Consider the following 16,241-nt stretch of genomic DNA (forward strand, 5'->3'; position numbering starts at 1 on the left):
TCCTTTTATAGATAGAATGCAGCTTTTATTTCCTGATTGAGGGACTATGCTATATCTCTAAAATTAAAGGTAAAGTAGGATGCAGGAAGGGTGAAAATAAAACAACAAAACCCCAGCTATCTGCTCCCCTGTGTATATACATGATGTGGTTTTCAGACACTATTCCAAAGAGGAGAATAGCCACCAGGTGCTTAAAATGGGAAATAATTAGCCTTTCAGAATCCACTACCTTTTGTTTTATTTGGTAGTTTTGCTGACTAAATGGCTTTAGTGCTCTGTTTTAATGTGTCTTTGTGAATTGTGTGACAACATAGTATCATTGAAATAAATATCTCTAATACTATTTATAATTTGCTCTATCAAACAATCTTTTGTTTTGCCAGATATATACACATATGTATGATATGTAAACACAGATAATAATGTGTATATAGATATAGCTATGCATGTATAGTTTCTCTGTAGTTGGGAAAGATAAATGGCAATGCAATAAGAAAGATTAAAATAAAGATAAATGTCTCTAACATTTTTTCATGTGTGGTCATAAATGCAACCTAGAAAAATGCCTATGAACTTTAAACATTTATATTTTCCTTAATTTCTATGACCCAATAGCAAGGATAAATCTTCACAGAACTGAGTTTTTCTTTTTTATAAAAATTTGAACATCTTTTTTAATTATCAAAGACAAAATTACTTTAAGTGTAATTTTATATGGATTACACTATTTGAATTGTTAACAAATTGATAGTCCAAATGTAAAATTAAAAAAAACCCAAATCAACCAAATATTACCTGTTTATCTTGAAATATCTCTATTCTCAGGTTACTATTATCCACTTATTATTATTATTATTATTATTATCTCAATAGACTTTTCCATTTTGTTGTCCAAAGCCATTTTATTTCCCAGCCGTCACAGGCAGGATTGGCAAACAAACATGAATGAAGAAAATGCGGCTTTAGGAAAGTTCTGTAAGTTTTTCCCAGGGACAAACTGTGGTTTTCTGATAGAAGATGACAGTTGCTCAACTTGCCAAGGATCAACAATTAAACCGCAAAGAAGAGCCTCATTTGAGCAGTTCTGTCAAATCCAGGCTCTCAGCACCACTCAGCACTTATTACCCAGGAAACTAATCAAACTTAGCGTCATTGTAGGAAAGGAAGGCTCTCAGAAAGGCTCTCAGACGAGTCCCTTGGAAACAGAGGTTGTGTTATAAACCCCTCTGATTAATGGAATCGTTTTACTTGATGAAATCACGATGAATCCTGAAAAAATGAATACTTTGCAACAAAGAAAAGCCACCAAGAATAAAGGTAAAGGAAGAAGGAAGAGGAGGAGAAAAACAGTCTATCGGCTTTCAGGGTAAAAGCAGAGACTAAAGGACATTGGAAAGGTTTTGGCTTTTCTTATTCTATCGTATCGGTCTGAATATTCATTACTTACTGTGAGTAGAAACAGTCTTCAGTCTAGGACCAGCACTTCTGTAGCTTCTTATTCTTATTGGATGCCTTTACTCACCTTCCATGGGGGTGTTGCTGTCTGGACGGTTTGCAAAGACCACGTCCACATATTCCAGTTGCAGCCTCTGGAGGGAGCCTTTGAGTCCTAGAGGCAGAAGTAGAAAACAGAAGAAAGTAGCAAAAGGCCCGAGTAAGTCCAGATAGCAACACTGTTAGGAAGGGCTTGAATTTAATTTCTTTCAAGAATTTCTTAAAAACAAACACTGAATTAGTTACAAAAATCTTCTGAAAAGGGCATAGCGAGACCATAGCAGTAATTATTTACCCACAGAAACTCAATCTGAGTTATTTATGGATGAATAACCTCCACAAGATTTAAGGAACCAGATGAGAGATGATAGCATCTAGTTTTTAGTGTAATAGTGCAAAGAGATGGTTGAGAAAGCTGGAGGGAAATCCACAAATGCAACAACCAAACAGTGCAGAGCAGTAGTTCTCAACCTTCCTAAAACTTCTACCCTTTAATACAGTTCCTCATGTTGTGGCCACCCCCCAAGCATGAAATTGTTTTTCTTGCTACATCATAACTTTAACTTTGCTACTGTTGTGAATCATAATGTAAATATTTATGTTTTTTGACGACCTTAGGCAACCCCTGTGAAAGGGTCATTTGATTCCCCCACGGGAGTCATGACCCACAGGTTGAGAAATGCTGATTTAGAGCAAGATGCCTTCCCTTGGGAGGGGAAATTAACGCCTTAGACTTGGACCCAGTACCAATATCACTAGGGCCCTGTACTAAAATGGCCCTTGCTCCCAGGCTACTGTTCACAGAGTTGCTGGCTCTACCCCAGAGGAGGGAAAGAGCCTCTGATCTTGGTGCAATGGACCTGGATTCCCACCTCCACAACTGCTAACTGCGGTCAGAACTATACAAGTTCTAAAGGCTGTAACTTTAGATGTGACACAGCTCAGCACCAAACTTGCTAGCCAAAGGATTGCCTTCAGTATTCACCCTCAACCTCAGGCAACAAATTCAGAGATTTTATGTGCAAGTCGCCTAAAGCAGAAACAGGTGAACTTTAACTTGAAACTTGGTGCTGGGGCTATAGATTTCTCCCTGCAGCTAGAGTCCAAGAACAGCAGGCAGAAGCTGGCATGTCACATGAGGTACAATTGTGTTCCAGTTAGCATCACCCACATCTGGTTGCAGTGGTGTCAGGCCAATGATGGACCACAACACCAGACAGGCCAGAGAAGCATAGTTACACTGGTCTCAGCAAGGTGAAGTCTCCAGATTAGACCCAGAACTTGACCATTTGACTGGATCCTCTGTGGTGAGACTCAGGGCTTAGCAGAATCCTACTATTATTCGTGACTGCAAGCTTGTGATTGTAGATTAGGTGTTTGGTCCTACCTTGTTTCAGATGAAGCCTAATTGATCCATCGAGGTTGGATTACCTTTTCTGGGCAGTCCCCAATCTATCGTGTACAGCATACAATTGCAGACTTGTAACAAACCTAAGCTAGGGATGCCATCTTTCACAAACAAAACAGCAGTGCTAGTTTGGGAGTTATGGGGACTAGCACTGCCTAGTGTTGGAACAGTGGCAATGACCACAGGCTCCTGAACAAATAGCTTACTTAGAATTCCTGGAAGACCAGGCACCCTTAAATGCAGATAATAAAAACTGGAGTAAATGCCTGGTATTTCAAGGCCTAGATGCTGTCACATACTAACAAGTATCAAGAGCTTCCAGGGAACTGTAAGATGCCAGAACCTAATGATGAGGTGACATATATGTGTGCCCTCTTGGACAAGAATTCAAAACAGTGGTTTTATGGAAACTTAATGAACATCAAGAAAATACAGAGAAGCTGGGCATGGTGACACATGCCTGCAATCTCATGCTTGGGATGTTGAGGCAGGTGGATTGCAACTTAGAGGCCAGTCTGAGTTACATACTGAGATCCTGTTTTGTGGAATAGACAGCTGAGAGTGGGAGAAATAGTCTTCCCCAGGGAAGAGCACACCGAGTGGTTAGCCAATACCAATGGTCAACCCTGAAAATACACATACAAGTAATGTTGTATAGGTTGTATTTATGAATGAAGGAATATATGTATATATGTATATATGTGTGTATGTTTGTATGTAAAAATGAATAATGAAAAAATAAAGGCCATGAAATTGAACAAGGTGGGATACACTCCAGGGAGGAAAGGGAAGGGAGAAATGATATAATTATAATCTCAAAAGATAAAAGAAACATGTTTTTTTAAGCCACAAATGATTAGGGGTGGAAAAGGTAATAGAGACAACCTACTGAAACATGGTCCTTAAAGACACAAGAGAACCTGTTGGTAGTAGCAAATGCCTTCTATCCCTGCACTCAAGAGGTAGAGGTAGAGTTTCAAGGCCAGCCTGGTCTACAGAGTGAGTTCTAAGACAGCCAGGGCTACACAGGGAACCTACCTTGAAAAACAAACCCCAAACAAACAAACAAACAAAAAAACACAAGCAAAGCAATTCAATAGTCATCAGGCAACCTTACTACAGTAAGTAAAGTTTTAAAAAAATGAAACAAATCTCAGATCTGAGAAGCACAATAAATGAAATGAAGATGGAATTGAAGGATCCATAGCAGAATCCATTTAACAGAAGATTCAGCCAACTTGAAGACGAGATATTTGAATATACCTAGGGGAGGCAGGGATGAAGAGGCATGAAGAATGCTCGCAGGATCTTAAGAGCAAGCGTCATTAAAAGAACAGATACTCAGTTTGGGGGCTTCAACAAGAGCTTTAGAACCCAGAGTTAAACTTTTATGAAAAGTAACAAGGGAGTGGGGTGATGGCTCAGCAGCTGATAAGGCTTTTCTGCTCTGGCAGGGCACCCCACTTCAGTTCCCAGCACAATAGCCTGTAACTCTATCTTCTGTCCTTGAGCACACCTCTGCACACACACGAGGCATCTACTCACACAGACAGAAATACATACACATACATTTAAAAAGAGATACAAATAGATTCATAAAAGATATAACAACCTGAATAGTGGTGACTGTGTGGAGAAAAAAGTGACAATCCAGTGCTCAGGCCCAAAGAGGACATCTACACCATCTTTTTAATGTTCAAGGGTCATTGTAGAAAGAGGGGTCAGAAAGAACACAAGAGCCAGAAAGGCTGTGAAATGTTAGCTTCTGGGTATGACACAGTCAATGCGACCATGATGACATAGCAACTGTGGTCCCCTCCACTGGACTTGTAGACATCAGTTAAACACCCATGAGGGTGGGGTTCATGGGCCCTGCCCCTCCCTGCTGAACTATTGGCTACTGGTGGACCTTGGGGGAGGCTCAGCTATTATATTTAGTAGTACATCCATGTGTGACTTCCAATGTGTGATCAGTTCCAAGTGCATGATTTCACGATTGCCCTGGTTAAACTCAGTATGTCATAAAACAAAACAAAAACACATGAATTCAAGAAAGAGACTTGCAGGAAAGAGGGGAGACAGACAGGAGTGAGAGGAAGATGGGAGACAGGGAAAAGAGAGTAACTAGAATGTATTATGCACATGTAAACAATTGTCAAAAATGCTTTTATTAAAATGTATAATAAAAACTAATTCTATAAGAATAAACATGATTTACACATACATAATGAAGGAAAATGTTTGTTCACTATCCATCTGATTAAGGATATCAAGAATATCAAAGACACTCAACTCAATAGCAAATAATTATCATCACCATTATCATCATCATTATCATGATTCAATTATGAAATGGGTAATGGGCTGAAATACACACTTTTTCATCTTTTAAAATTTATTAATTAGTTTTTTACATTCCAATCCCAATTTCCTCTCCCTCCTCTCCTCCTGCTCCCCACACTTCTCCCCTACAACCCTACCTCCCACCTCCCACCTGCCTCTCTCTCTCCAATGCTGGGATTAAAGATGTGTGCCACGATGTCTGCATGAACAAGGCATTCTCCAAATATGTGCAAGTTTTGTTAAAAATTTTAATTAAGAATATGAAAAATACATTTAATACAATATATATTAGTTAATCCCTGGAACTGCTAAATTATATTAAAAGCTGACTTTGCTTCAACAAAGAAAATCTCAGGCCTCTCTCAAGATGGCTAGCACTCTCAGTGGGAACTCTGCAAGCCTGGTAATGACCTTCTACAGTGACACTTGTGGCCATAACTGGGAGCCAAGTTTAAAATAAAAAGCAGTTTCTTTCCAAGATTCTTTTTGCTTCTTTGTATATAATTCAGGAAAAAAAAGACTGCCTTAACTCCACTAAATGATTGTATGTTTTAACAGTCATATCAATAAGAAAGCAAATAAAGGATATGTTCAATACTTACTAATTCCATCAAAGTTTAGAAAAAACTAAAAGATGTGGTCACTCTACATCCTTTAAGTGATCCCTTACTCTTTCTCCATCTGTGATGCTGGGTCTTGAACCTAGGGCCTTGTGGATGCTAGACAAAGGGTCTGTGACCGAGCTCCATCTCCACTCATCCTTTTACTTTTCACTATGAGACAAGTTAGCTAGACTGGCCTTGAATGTGAAGTCCTGCTGCCTTAGCCTCTAGGTTAGCTGGGATTACATGCCTGTACCCATAAATGCCAGAAGCCATAAGGATGTAAGGTGTAATTGAGTGAAACTCAGGAAATCTGGAAGCAATAGCTTATGTTTCCATCTTAAACATTTGGTCAAATTCGTAGGAGTATTCAGGAAAAATTAATTAATTTCACTAATATTAATACTTTTCCACAACTAGAGTGTATTATATATAATATTATGCAACTAAAAGGAGGGCAGTGTTCAGGGAACTGTTTTATCTCATTCCCATGAGGCACAGCAGTGCCTTATCAGCCTCTTTAATCTCTCAGGAAGATGGAAGGTTTTCTCTTTTTATTATAAGCATAAAATTAATTGCCTGTTAAATGAGGCCCTTATAAATTTAAATTTGACTCATTTAAGTTTGATTTTCAAGCTAGTTTATCGGATAACCACTATTACTTTTTGGACAGAAAAATGGAATGCTGGACTAGAGCCCTGGAAATATTTTCCATTCATTGAGAAAGGGTGGTCTGTGGTGGCTCCCGTTAGAAGCTTTGTCGAGGTCAGGGCAGACAGTCAAATAACTCTTCCATGGCTGGGATAGCATTGATTTTTCTCAAGGAGCATGTTGAAAGGAAATTCACCTTAAAAGGTACTACCATATGAGCCAATGTAGGGGAAAATTGTGTGTAGACAGAACATAAGACATGGACAACCAAACAAATAAGGTTTGGAATTATTCTTGGTGATTAAAAAAAAATTCTTTTCATGACTGAGTTCTGCAGCCTGCACCTGGGCGAACAATTCCCATCTTCAGAACGTCACTGTGGAGAATAGTGCCTGAGATGTTGGACAAAAATGCGATGTGGTAATTCTGTAGTACTCGTGTCAGAGGGAGAGGTAAAGACTATTGGCAAAGATGCCATGGAACCCATTGGTTGAAGGGAAGCAGAAGCATTTACTTTGGCCCTTGCCCATGTTCATGCCCAGCCCTGGAAACAAGTGTCTTCCTTTCTGGGAATGCCCCTCACCACCACTAGGCCTCATTAGTGTGGGCAAGAGGAGGAGAAGGCAGAGTAACTTGGCACCACTACAGCCCATGGATGCTCATTTATCATTTCATCTGGCAAATTTCAGTATGATCCCCACAGTGTGCCCAATTCTAGGACTGTGAAAATATACAGTCATAATCTTCAACTTCAAGGAGCCAAATGTGTACATGGAGGGCATCCATAGGCATGTTCAGTCATAATGTCCATTCATAGCAATGACACGACAGGTCCATCTCACTGTATTTGGTCAATGTTTGGTCATTCTCTGCCCCTCAGTTATTTCTCTGGAAACGCCTTGTCTTGATGTTTGGGCAGAGATACAAATGTGTTCATTTGAGTGAATGAAAAATATGTGCTGAGTCAAGTTAGTGACCTGACTCTGACGCATGTGCCATTGTATCCTTAATACTGGTAACTCTGAAAGTCTTCTGCATATTTTGTAGTTCATGGTATGTGTTTGGAATTTTATTCAATGTGACACTTTGAAACACTGGCAAGGGATGCAGGAATGATGGGTAGTTATGAGCAAGAGATGAAGTAGGCCCAATGCATCAGATTTTCATATTGAACTGATAGCTTTGCCTGATGAGCACATCCCATAGAAACAAGACTGAAAGGAAGTCTTAGGCCAGCTAGGAGATGAATGCAACAGATCAAGTTCAGACTAAGCTGGCTAGATGTGTTCAAATTCAGAACAAGTTGTGTACATAGAAATAATTGAACTGGACATTGTTATGGATACAGGGTATGCTGGCTACACAAACCAATAATAATTCCTAGATTTATGGCCTAAGCCAGGTGATTATATCTAGGGGAGGTACTCATCACACACAGGGAGTGCCTGGCAGCTGGGTGGACCACTTTTCATTTAAAGAAGGTGCTCACAGAGCTTGAGATGCTGAGTACTGCTGTGAGGTGGTGTTAATGATGGACCTCTCTGAACCTCTTGTTTCCTGATCTGTCCAAAGAGGAAATTGGGCCAGCTTGCCCCTCCTTCCTCCTTTCCTTCCTCTCTATTTTTCCTTCCTTCTCTATCCTTCTTCCCCTCCCATCTGGAACTCTCTCTTTCCTTCCCACCCTCCCTCTCCCACTCTCCGTCTTTCCCCTTCCTTCTCCCTCCTTGCTTGCCTAAGTATCCCAGACTTCTTTAGAAGTCTCGATTTTCCTGACTGTTCTCATGAATGCTGGGGTTAGGGTTTTAGTAGTGTACTGTTCCTGCCTCACACGATCTTCAGTTTTTGATCTTTCATGTGACTGGAAACCAAGTCAGAACATACAGCCTTTCCCTATTTTTATGCTTTAGTCTTGGAGAAACAGGTAAATCACAGCACTACAAAGAAGGGCTCAACAAATGTCTCCTTAAGATCTATTTAGGGATTTGCTAAAATAAACCTTCATTTAGCAAATGTTTTATTGAGCACTGACTTGGAACAGGATATTATTTTAAGTTTAAATAGACTTGCAAAAATTCATTAATCCTGACTCTACCACAGGTGTATGTGGGCAGCTAATAACAAGCTAATGACACAGCCGCAGTGAGTGCACTTGCAGAAGGCGCTAAGAATCTTGGGAAGTGAGTCCTAAAGTTGCAGAAGACATGCACCACAACCTAGAAGTGGTATCTAGTAGTTAACTGGCAATTTTTCAAAAGTCTACAGGATAACAAATGTCTACAAGAAAATAGTCTGTCTATTCTTTCTTTTAGGCTCTGCTATTATTTAGAATTATTTATTTAATTTTTCTTATTTTCTTAAAGATGTATTTGCTTACATTTATGGGTATTTCGTTTGCATTTATAACTGCACATCAGAAGAGGGTATCAGATCACATGAATCTTCAAGTTACAGAGCTGCTATGTGGGTGCTGGGAGGTGAACTTAGAACCTCAGAAAAAAGCAGCCAGTGTTTAATCACTGAGCCATTCTCTGCAGTCTCCCCCCCAACCACCCTCCTTCCCTCGGTCCCCAACTTTGATATAGGGTTTCTCTGTGTAGCTCTGTCTATCTTGGAACTCACTCTATAGACCAGGATGGCCTTGAACTCACAGATCTGCTTGCCTCTACCTCCCCAGTGTTGAGATTAAAGGTGTGCACTACTATGCTTGGCTTAGAACTAGTAATTTTGTACAGGTTTCTAAAACAATGAGTTTATTGCAAACTTTAAACAGATGGGCATGGTTATAAGTGCATCAGCTGCTCAGTGTTGCTGCTTTAACCATGTATCAATAGCTAATTAGTGTATAGAGTCCGCAAGGGCTCTATTTAAGTATGTTGTTTTATCAAATTTATCATGTTCTTCTTTTCCTATCTAGCTTGGAAAAACTTTGCTTTAGACAATGTACATGATTTCCCTACATATCCTCTAGTTTCATCTATGTAGTCCTCTCAGTCACCTGTTTCTTTTATTAAAGGCACCCACTCTATTCAAATCACATGCAGCTTTACATTTCATTGTGAATTATGGTTGTCATGGGGTATGGGGCATAAGTATTCATGAACATGGTATATAGGAAAGGAAGACTGTGGTGACTCACTTTGCTCAGAAAATGTATTCTTTGACTGAGAAATTACCGACAGCTTAAATCATTGATAGTTTTTTTTTTTAAAGGAGGGATTGGGTTTTAACATTTGACCCTCACTAAAATGTTTCAAGCTGAGGTTTTGCCACCTGTTTTCCTCTCCTGAGCCAACAGCAATGGCTGTGATTTGGTATAGCTTTTGACTGTAAAATCTTATGAGGAATGTGCTTATTCTGTCAGTGTGACTGTGGTGATTTGAATAAGAATGCCCCAAAGGCTCATAAATTTGAATGCTTGAACATCAGGGAGTGGCATTATTTGGAAGAAGAGTGGCCTTGTTGAAGAGAATGTGTCACTGGAGGTGAGCTTTGTGGTTTCAAAATCTCATGCCAGGCCTAGTGTGGCTCTCTTCCCATTGCCTGTGGATCTGAATATAGAACCCCCAGCTACTTCTCTAGCATGGTGTCTGCCTCCATGCCAACACACTTCCCATTATGATGATAATGGATCAAACTTCTGAAACTATAAGCAAGCCCTAGTTAAATGTTTATTTTATTTTATGTGCATTGATGTTTCCCCTCCATGTATGTCTGTGTGAGGGTATCAGATCTCCTGGAATTGGAGTCACGTCAGTTGTGAGTTTCTGTGTGGGTGCTCAACCCAGGAATTGAACCTGGGTCCTCTAGTAGAGCTCTTAACCACTGAGCCATCTTTCCAGCCCTCAAAAGCTTATTTTATGAGTTACTGTGATCATGGTGTCTCATCATAACAACAGAACACTGACCAAGACATTGACTTATCAAACTGTTTTTATTCCTTTATGTGAGGCACTCAAATAATTTGATTTGTCATATTCTTATGGCACAGTTTGGGTCTTAGTAAAACAGCTGTGAAACAAACAGCTCAATGAGTTTAGAGGATTATAGATCCCCAAAGACCTTGAGATTCAGAAGGGATATAATAAACTTCTTAGCAAAATGTCTTCTTTCTCCTCATAAAAATAAGAAGGAAATCACACTAACTGGGTCTAAGTTAAAAACTGTCTCATAGAGAAGGTTTTTATACATTTTCCTACATTATATACTCATTTCATACTCTGTAAAATAACTTAGGTGTCCAAGGTTAGCCAGCTTTTTCTTATTTTCAAACATTGCTCCTTTGATTTAATATGCATCTGAATCACCGACGTTTAATAAGGTCACCTTCCTCATAGGGAATGTGCCAATAAAATCCAAGTATAATTATCTGTAAACCTCTTCAAACTGTATTTTTGGTTTAATAATATCATGGCTGTCCTCCTCTGCAGAATTCATTTAATTCGCTAATTTCAGTTTGCATACAAATGTCCTCCGGGGGTAACTCTCCTACTCATTAGCCCTTGTCTTTGGTTGAAGTTACAAACTTCAAAAGAGTACCAACAAAAACATAAGAAGTGGTCCCAATGTCAAAATGCTCAACATTTACGTGAAAGTCTGAATCCAGGTTGCCTTAGATATCTGATTCACCATCCTATGAAAATTCCTTAACTAAAGAAAATAGAAATTTAAGATACTCCTATTAAGTTGCATGAGGCCTTTAAGAAAACCTATTGAAAAAAATAGAATTTTAAAATCTCTCTCTCTCACACACATACACATACACACACACACTTAAGTCTTAACAATGGATATTTAGTAAACAGTTTCTCTGCACCCTTTCTCTTTGATTTTTGTAATTTTCTTTTTTGTAGGTTCAAGTGTGAATCATTTTCAGAATCTCATTTCCTAACCAATTATACTAAAAAGAACAGATCTTTGGGGGCAGCACACTGCCCTTCTTGGCCAGCTGGACTTCCTGGGCACCTGGGTTGTTGGGTATTGACAGCCCCACGGTAGAAGACACACATACTGGGCTGTGTAAGAACAGGGATGGTGGTGGTTGGGAAGGGCAGGCTGGGCCTGACTTCAGTATCCAATTGTATCTAAGCCTTAGCAGGGATTGTGTTTAGAAGAGAAAGTTGGAAGCTTTCTGTAGGGTAGGAGTGTCCATTCATCATGGCAGCCCCAGGATGCCAAAGGTCAGGACAGAATGTCCTCCACAAAGCAGTTGTGCTCATAAGACAATGCTGATTATCATAACAACATGACACTGTGTTCATTATGTGATGGTCATTACACTTCACATGAATTAATGAGTTTCACCCCCCATATTGAAGTCCTATAATGTAGGAATACTTGTAACCTGTGTTATAGTCAAGGAGACAGGTTTAAGTAACCTGTAGTTTCTCAGTTCATATGTAGCAGTCAGAACTTAATCGTGCAGCTCATGTGCACTGAAATAAATACCAAGAAGTGAGAAATACAAACCTCAGATAAAACTTTAGAAACAGTGAAATGATATAATAAACATCATGGTAAAAGTGTGTGGAGGATAGAGGAGAGAGAGAGACAGAGAGAGAGAGAGAGAGAGAGACAGAGAGAGAGAGAGAGAGAGAGACAGAGAGAGAGACATAGACAGAGACAGACAGAGAGAGACAGAGAGATTAAGTAATTGAGGGCTTGTGTGTTGCTAATAGGTACAGACTCCTGTTAGCAGGTAAAGAATCAAGTTTGCTCACTGGGACCACTACCATGGAAGGAGAGAACTGATTCCTGCAAATTATCTTCTGATCTCCACACTGGAGACTTGGCACCCCACTCCTTCCTGTACCCAATAAAATACAATGTAATAATAATAAAAATGAAATAATTGAGTATCTGAACTACCTTTTTTTTTTAGTCTGACATACTTCCCAGTAATATGAATATTCATATCTCAAGGAAGATCTCCAACATCCAATTGGAAGAAATATCCTAAAGTTAACCATTATCTTTTAGATAAGGTTGGTGTGGACAGAAAAAGCTCAAGTTGAAACAACCACCTGGGGAAATACTTGCAACACAGAAACAAAAAAGAGTAAATAGCAGTTTACAAAGAGCTCCTGAAATTGAGAATACCAAACCACACATCTCCAAAGAAAAATAGCTTAAAAACACAAATGCTAATTCTCAGAAAGAAAAAAATAAGGCATAAAGTCACAAAAAGAAGTTTGGATTCACTAATAAATGAGTAAACAAATAAAATTACTTCATTAGACACATGCTCTTTTAAGTAAATAATTATGTTAAATATACCTCATTCTTTGACTTGAAAAAGCTCTTAGAATCTATTCCATTTATAGAAAGACGATTACTTATATAATTCTTTGTCATATCAAAAACTGAAAATATCCAATAAGTTGTGTGTAAAATATATTTTAGTTGAGAAAAATGAAGTCTAGGTTAATATTTACAAATTGACTCAACTATTTTGTATTTTCATATTCATGCATGTGTATAATGTATTTTAATCAAATCTTATCTTCCAATCCTTCCCCTCTAATTCCCTATGCCCCAGTTACTTTCCCCTTCTAACTTCATGTGCTCTCTTAAAAAACCCATTGAGTGTTTGCCTTTCTCTACCAGCCTACAGTCCACACCGACAGAGAAGGACTCTAAGAGAGACATACATGGTCCCCCAGGGAAGGGAAAAAGGACAAGATCTCCTGAGCAAATTGGGAGCATGGGGGGAGGGGAGAGGGAGCTAGGAGAATGAGAAGAGGAGACAAGGAAGGGTGAGGAGGATATAAGGGAGCAGGAAGGTTGAGTTGGGGGAAGAATAGAGGAGAGCAAGATAAAAGATACCATAATAGAGGGAGCCATTATAGGTTTAAAGAGAAATCAGGCACTAGGGAAAGGTCTGGAGATCTACAAGGATGACACCAACTAACAATCTAAGCAACAGAGGAGAATCTACCTTAAAATGCCCTCCCCTGATAATAAGATTGATGACTGTCTTATATGCCATCCTATAGCCTTCATCCAGCAGCTGGTGGAAGTAGAAGCAACACCCACAGCTAAACACTGAACTGAACTCCTGGAATCCAGTTGTAGAGAAGGAGGAGTAATGAGCAAAGGGGTCCATACTAGGCTGGTGAAACCCACAGAAACAGCTGACCTGAACAAGGGGAAACTCTTGTTCCCGAGACCAATAGCTGGGAAACCATCACAGGACTGATCCAGACCCCATGAATGTGGGTGTCAGTGAGGAGACCTTGGAAATATATTTGGCCTTTTGTAGTAGATCAGTACTTATCCCTAGCATAGGAATGGACTTTGGGAGCCCATTCCACATAGAGGGAGGGCCTGAGCCTAGACACACGGGGGAGGGCTTAGGCCCTATCCTAAATGATATGATAGACTCTAAAGAACCCCCTATGGAAGGCCTCACCCTCCCTGGGGAGCAGTATGGGATAGGTAGGATCTTAGTGGGGGGGGGCAGGGGAGGAGGGGAGGATTAGGGAACTGGGAGTGACATGTAAAACAATCTTGTTTCTAATTTAAATAAAAATGGAATATATATATATATTATATATATGAATTCTAAGCATATTGAAAAAACCCATTGAATTCACTTAATACCATTTGCATGAGCTTGGGTCTAGGACCATCTACTGGAGCATGGGTAGCCATTCTGGGACTGCATCCTTGAAAACGGACTATTGCTACCTTAGCAATCATCAATTCCTAGTAGCCTCTCAGCTAGGGGTGGGATTTCACGGGCTCCCGCCCCCCCATCGGTGCCAGGAGTTTGGGCTGTCTTGGTATCATGCAGGTCTTGTGCATGCTGTCACAGCCACTGGGAATTCATGTGTACAAATACCCTACCATGCCCAGCAAATGTTTCAGTGCAGGTGTTCCCTATTTCTGGTTCTTAAAATCTTTCCAACCTCTCTTCCTCACTGACCCTTGAGCCTTGGGAGGAGGGGGTATGACATAGATGTCCCATTGAGAGTTGAGCATGCCATTATCTCTCATTCTCTGCACACTGAGCAATTGTAGATCTCTGTATTAATTGTCATTTAGTGTGTGTATGTGTGGGGAGCTTCTGAAGACTGGAAGATGAACTCATTTAGGTGGGTATACAGATAGCCCGATAAGCAACAGAAGGGAAAGGCTGTGAAGAACTGTCAAAATGGAGGGAAGAATGAAATGGGCTAGTGTGTGTGTGTGTGTGTGTGTGTGTGTGTGTGCCCGAGCACTAGGATTGAACCCAGGCCTTGCCCCTGCTAGCTGCTAGGCAAGCACCATACCTCTGGGCGTCAAGCCCAACCCGTCTTCTATTTCATGTATGAGACAAGATCTCACCAAGTTTCCCAAGCCAGCCCTCACTCATACTGTAGACCAAATAGGCCTCCTGCCTCAGCTTCCTGAGTATTTGAGATTACAAGCATATAATATCATGTATGGCCAAAAAAAATCTTAGAATTTCTATGAATTTGTCCATGAGCTTTTTATAAAAAATATTGAAAATAAATTATAGTACCTTTAGGATCCCCTCAATGTAGCAAAATATACACATGTAAAATTATTTATGTACAGGCAAGCAAGAAAGAAATAAAAAAACACTCAAAACTCAGCCCTTGCAATAAACTAGCTGTACCCTGCTACATAATGACTCTTGCCAACTGTTTTATTTCCTGTTTATTTCTAATCTATATAGAATTTTGAGTAACATGAGGAAAAACATAGCACTGTTAATTTATCTAGGGGTAGAAAACTATTTCTCTCTCTCTCTCTCTCTCTCTCTCTCTCTCTCTCACACACACACACACACACACACACACACCAATACACACAGAGTGGTTTGTTGTTTTTGTTTTTCCTGAGACAGGGTTTCTTTGTATAGCCCTGACTATCCTGGAACTTACTCTGTTTGAGGCTGGCCTCAAACTCAGAGATTTGGCTCCCTCTGCCTCCTGAGTGCTGGGATTAAAGCATGTACCACCACTGTCAGGCAACACACAGAGTTGTTTTTTTTTTTTTTTGAAGTATAGTAGTGTCAACATGTGCCCAAATCAAAACAGGATTATTTATATAAATATCTATAAGAACCCCAAAGAGAGAACAATTCCAATGTACATTAGCTGATATAAGAATAACTAAATTTTAGCTTATCCACATGGTGGAATATTATTTGGAAAAAAGAGAAAAGTGAAGTCCTGTTGCATATTGTATCATGGATGAACATTGTACCTAGTGAAAGAAGCCAGTTACAATGTACCATTAATTATGTGATTGCATTTATACGGAGTTGCAGAAGGGCCAAGTGTTGAGAGACAAAAGGTAGGTTAGTAGTTTCTTGGCAATGTGGAAAAGGCTGGTAAGATTGGGATGGTAAGTGACTTCTGTTTTTCTTTCTAAAGATGTGTTTGTACTTTTATGTGTGTAGGTGTCTGCAGACACCAGAAGGTGGCACTGGATCCGTGCTAGCAATCAAACTCTGCTCCTCTGTAAGAGCAGGAAGTGCCCAACCACTGAGCCATCTCTCTAGTCTTGGTAAGTGACTCCTAATGAATACAAAGTGACTTTTGGAGTTGATGGAAATGTTTTAATATTGGTTATAATGATTATCACGCAACTCTGAAATTATTCTTAGAACCAAGGAATTATGCATTTTTAGTACCTTTTTATGGTTATGTATATCACAGCTCAGGAAGGCTCTCTTTAGCCTTATGTGGTGCTCACTATAGCACCAGTGGCTGCACATGAGAAGAGCTCTAGAC

The 16,241-nt window shown here is 39.7% G+C and overlaps 1 protein-coding gene across 5 annotated transcripts in view; it reads right to left on the minus strand.

Moving 5' to 3' along the window:
- Kcnab1 (potassium voltage-gated channel subfamily A member regulatory beta subunit 1) overlaps positions 1-16,241 on the minus strand; it is a 388,290-nt gene that overhangs the window by 56,431 nt on the left and 315,618 nt on the right. For 3 of the 5 annotated variants that reach the window (XM_035450519.1, XM_035450520.1, XM_027391730.2), the window contains exon 8: positions 1,523-1,609. The exons of the other annotated variants lie outside the window; for them this stretch is intronic. In XM_035450519.1, coding sequence (XP_035306410.1) covers positions 1,523-1,609 — 87 coding nt within the window. The remainder of the gene's footprint in view (positions 1-1,522; positions 1,610-16,241) is intronic. 5 annotated transcript variants of the gene reach the window in all.

This window comes from Cricetulus griseus (assembly GCF_003668045.3).
Source record: "Cricetulus griseus strain 17A/GY chromosome 1 unlocalized genomic scaffold, alternate assembly CriGri-PICRH-1.0 chr1_0, whole genome shotgun sequence".
Lineage (NCBI taxonomy): Eukaryota > Metazoa > Chordata > Mammalia > Rodentia > Cricetidae > Cricetulus > Cricetulus griseus.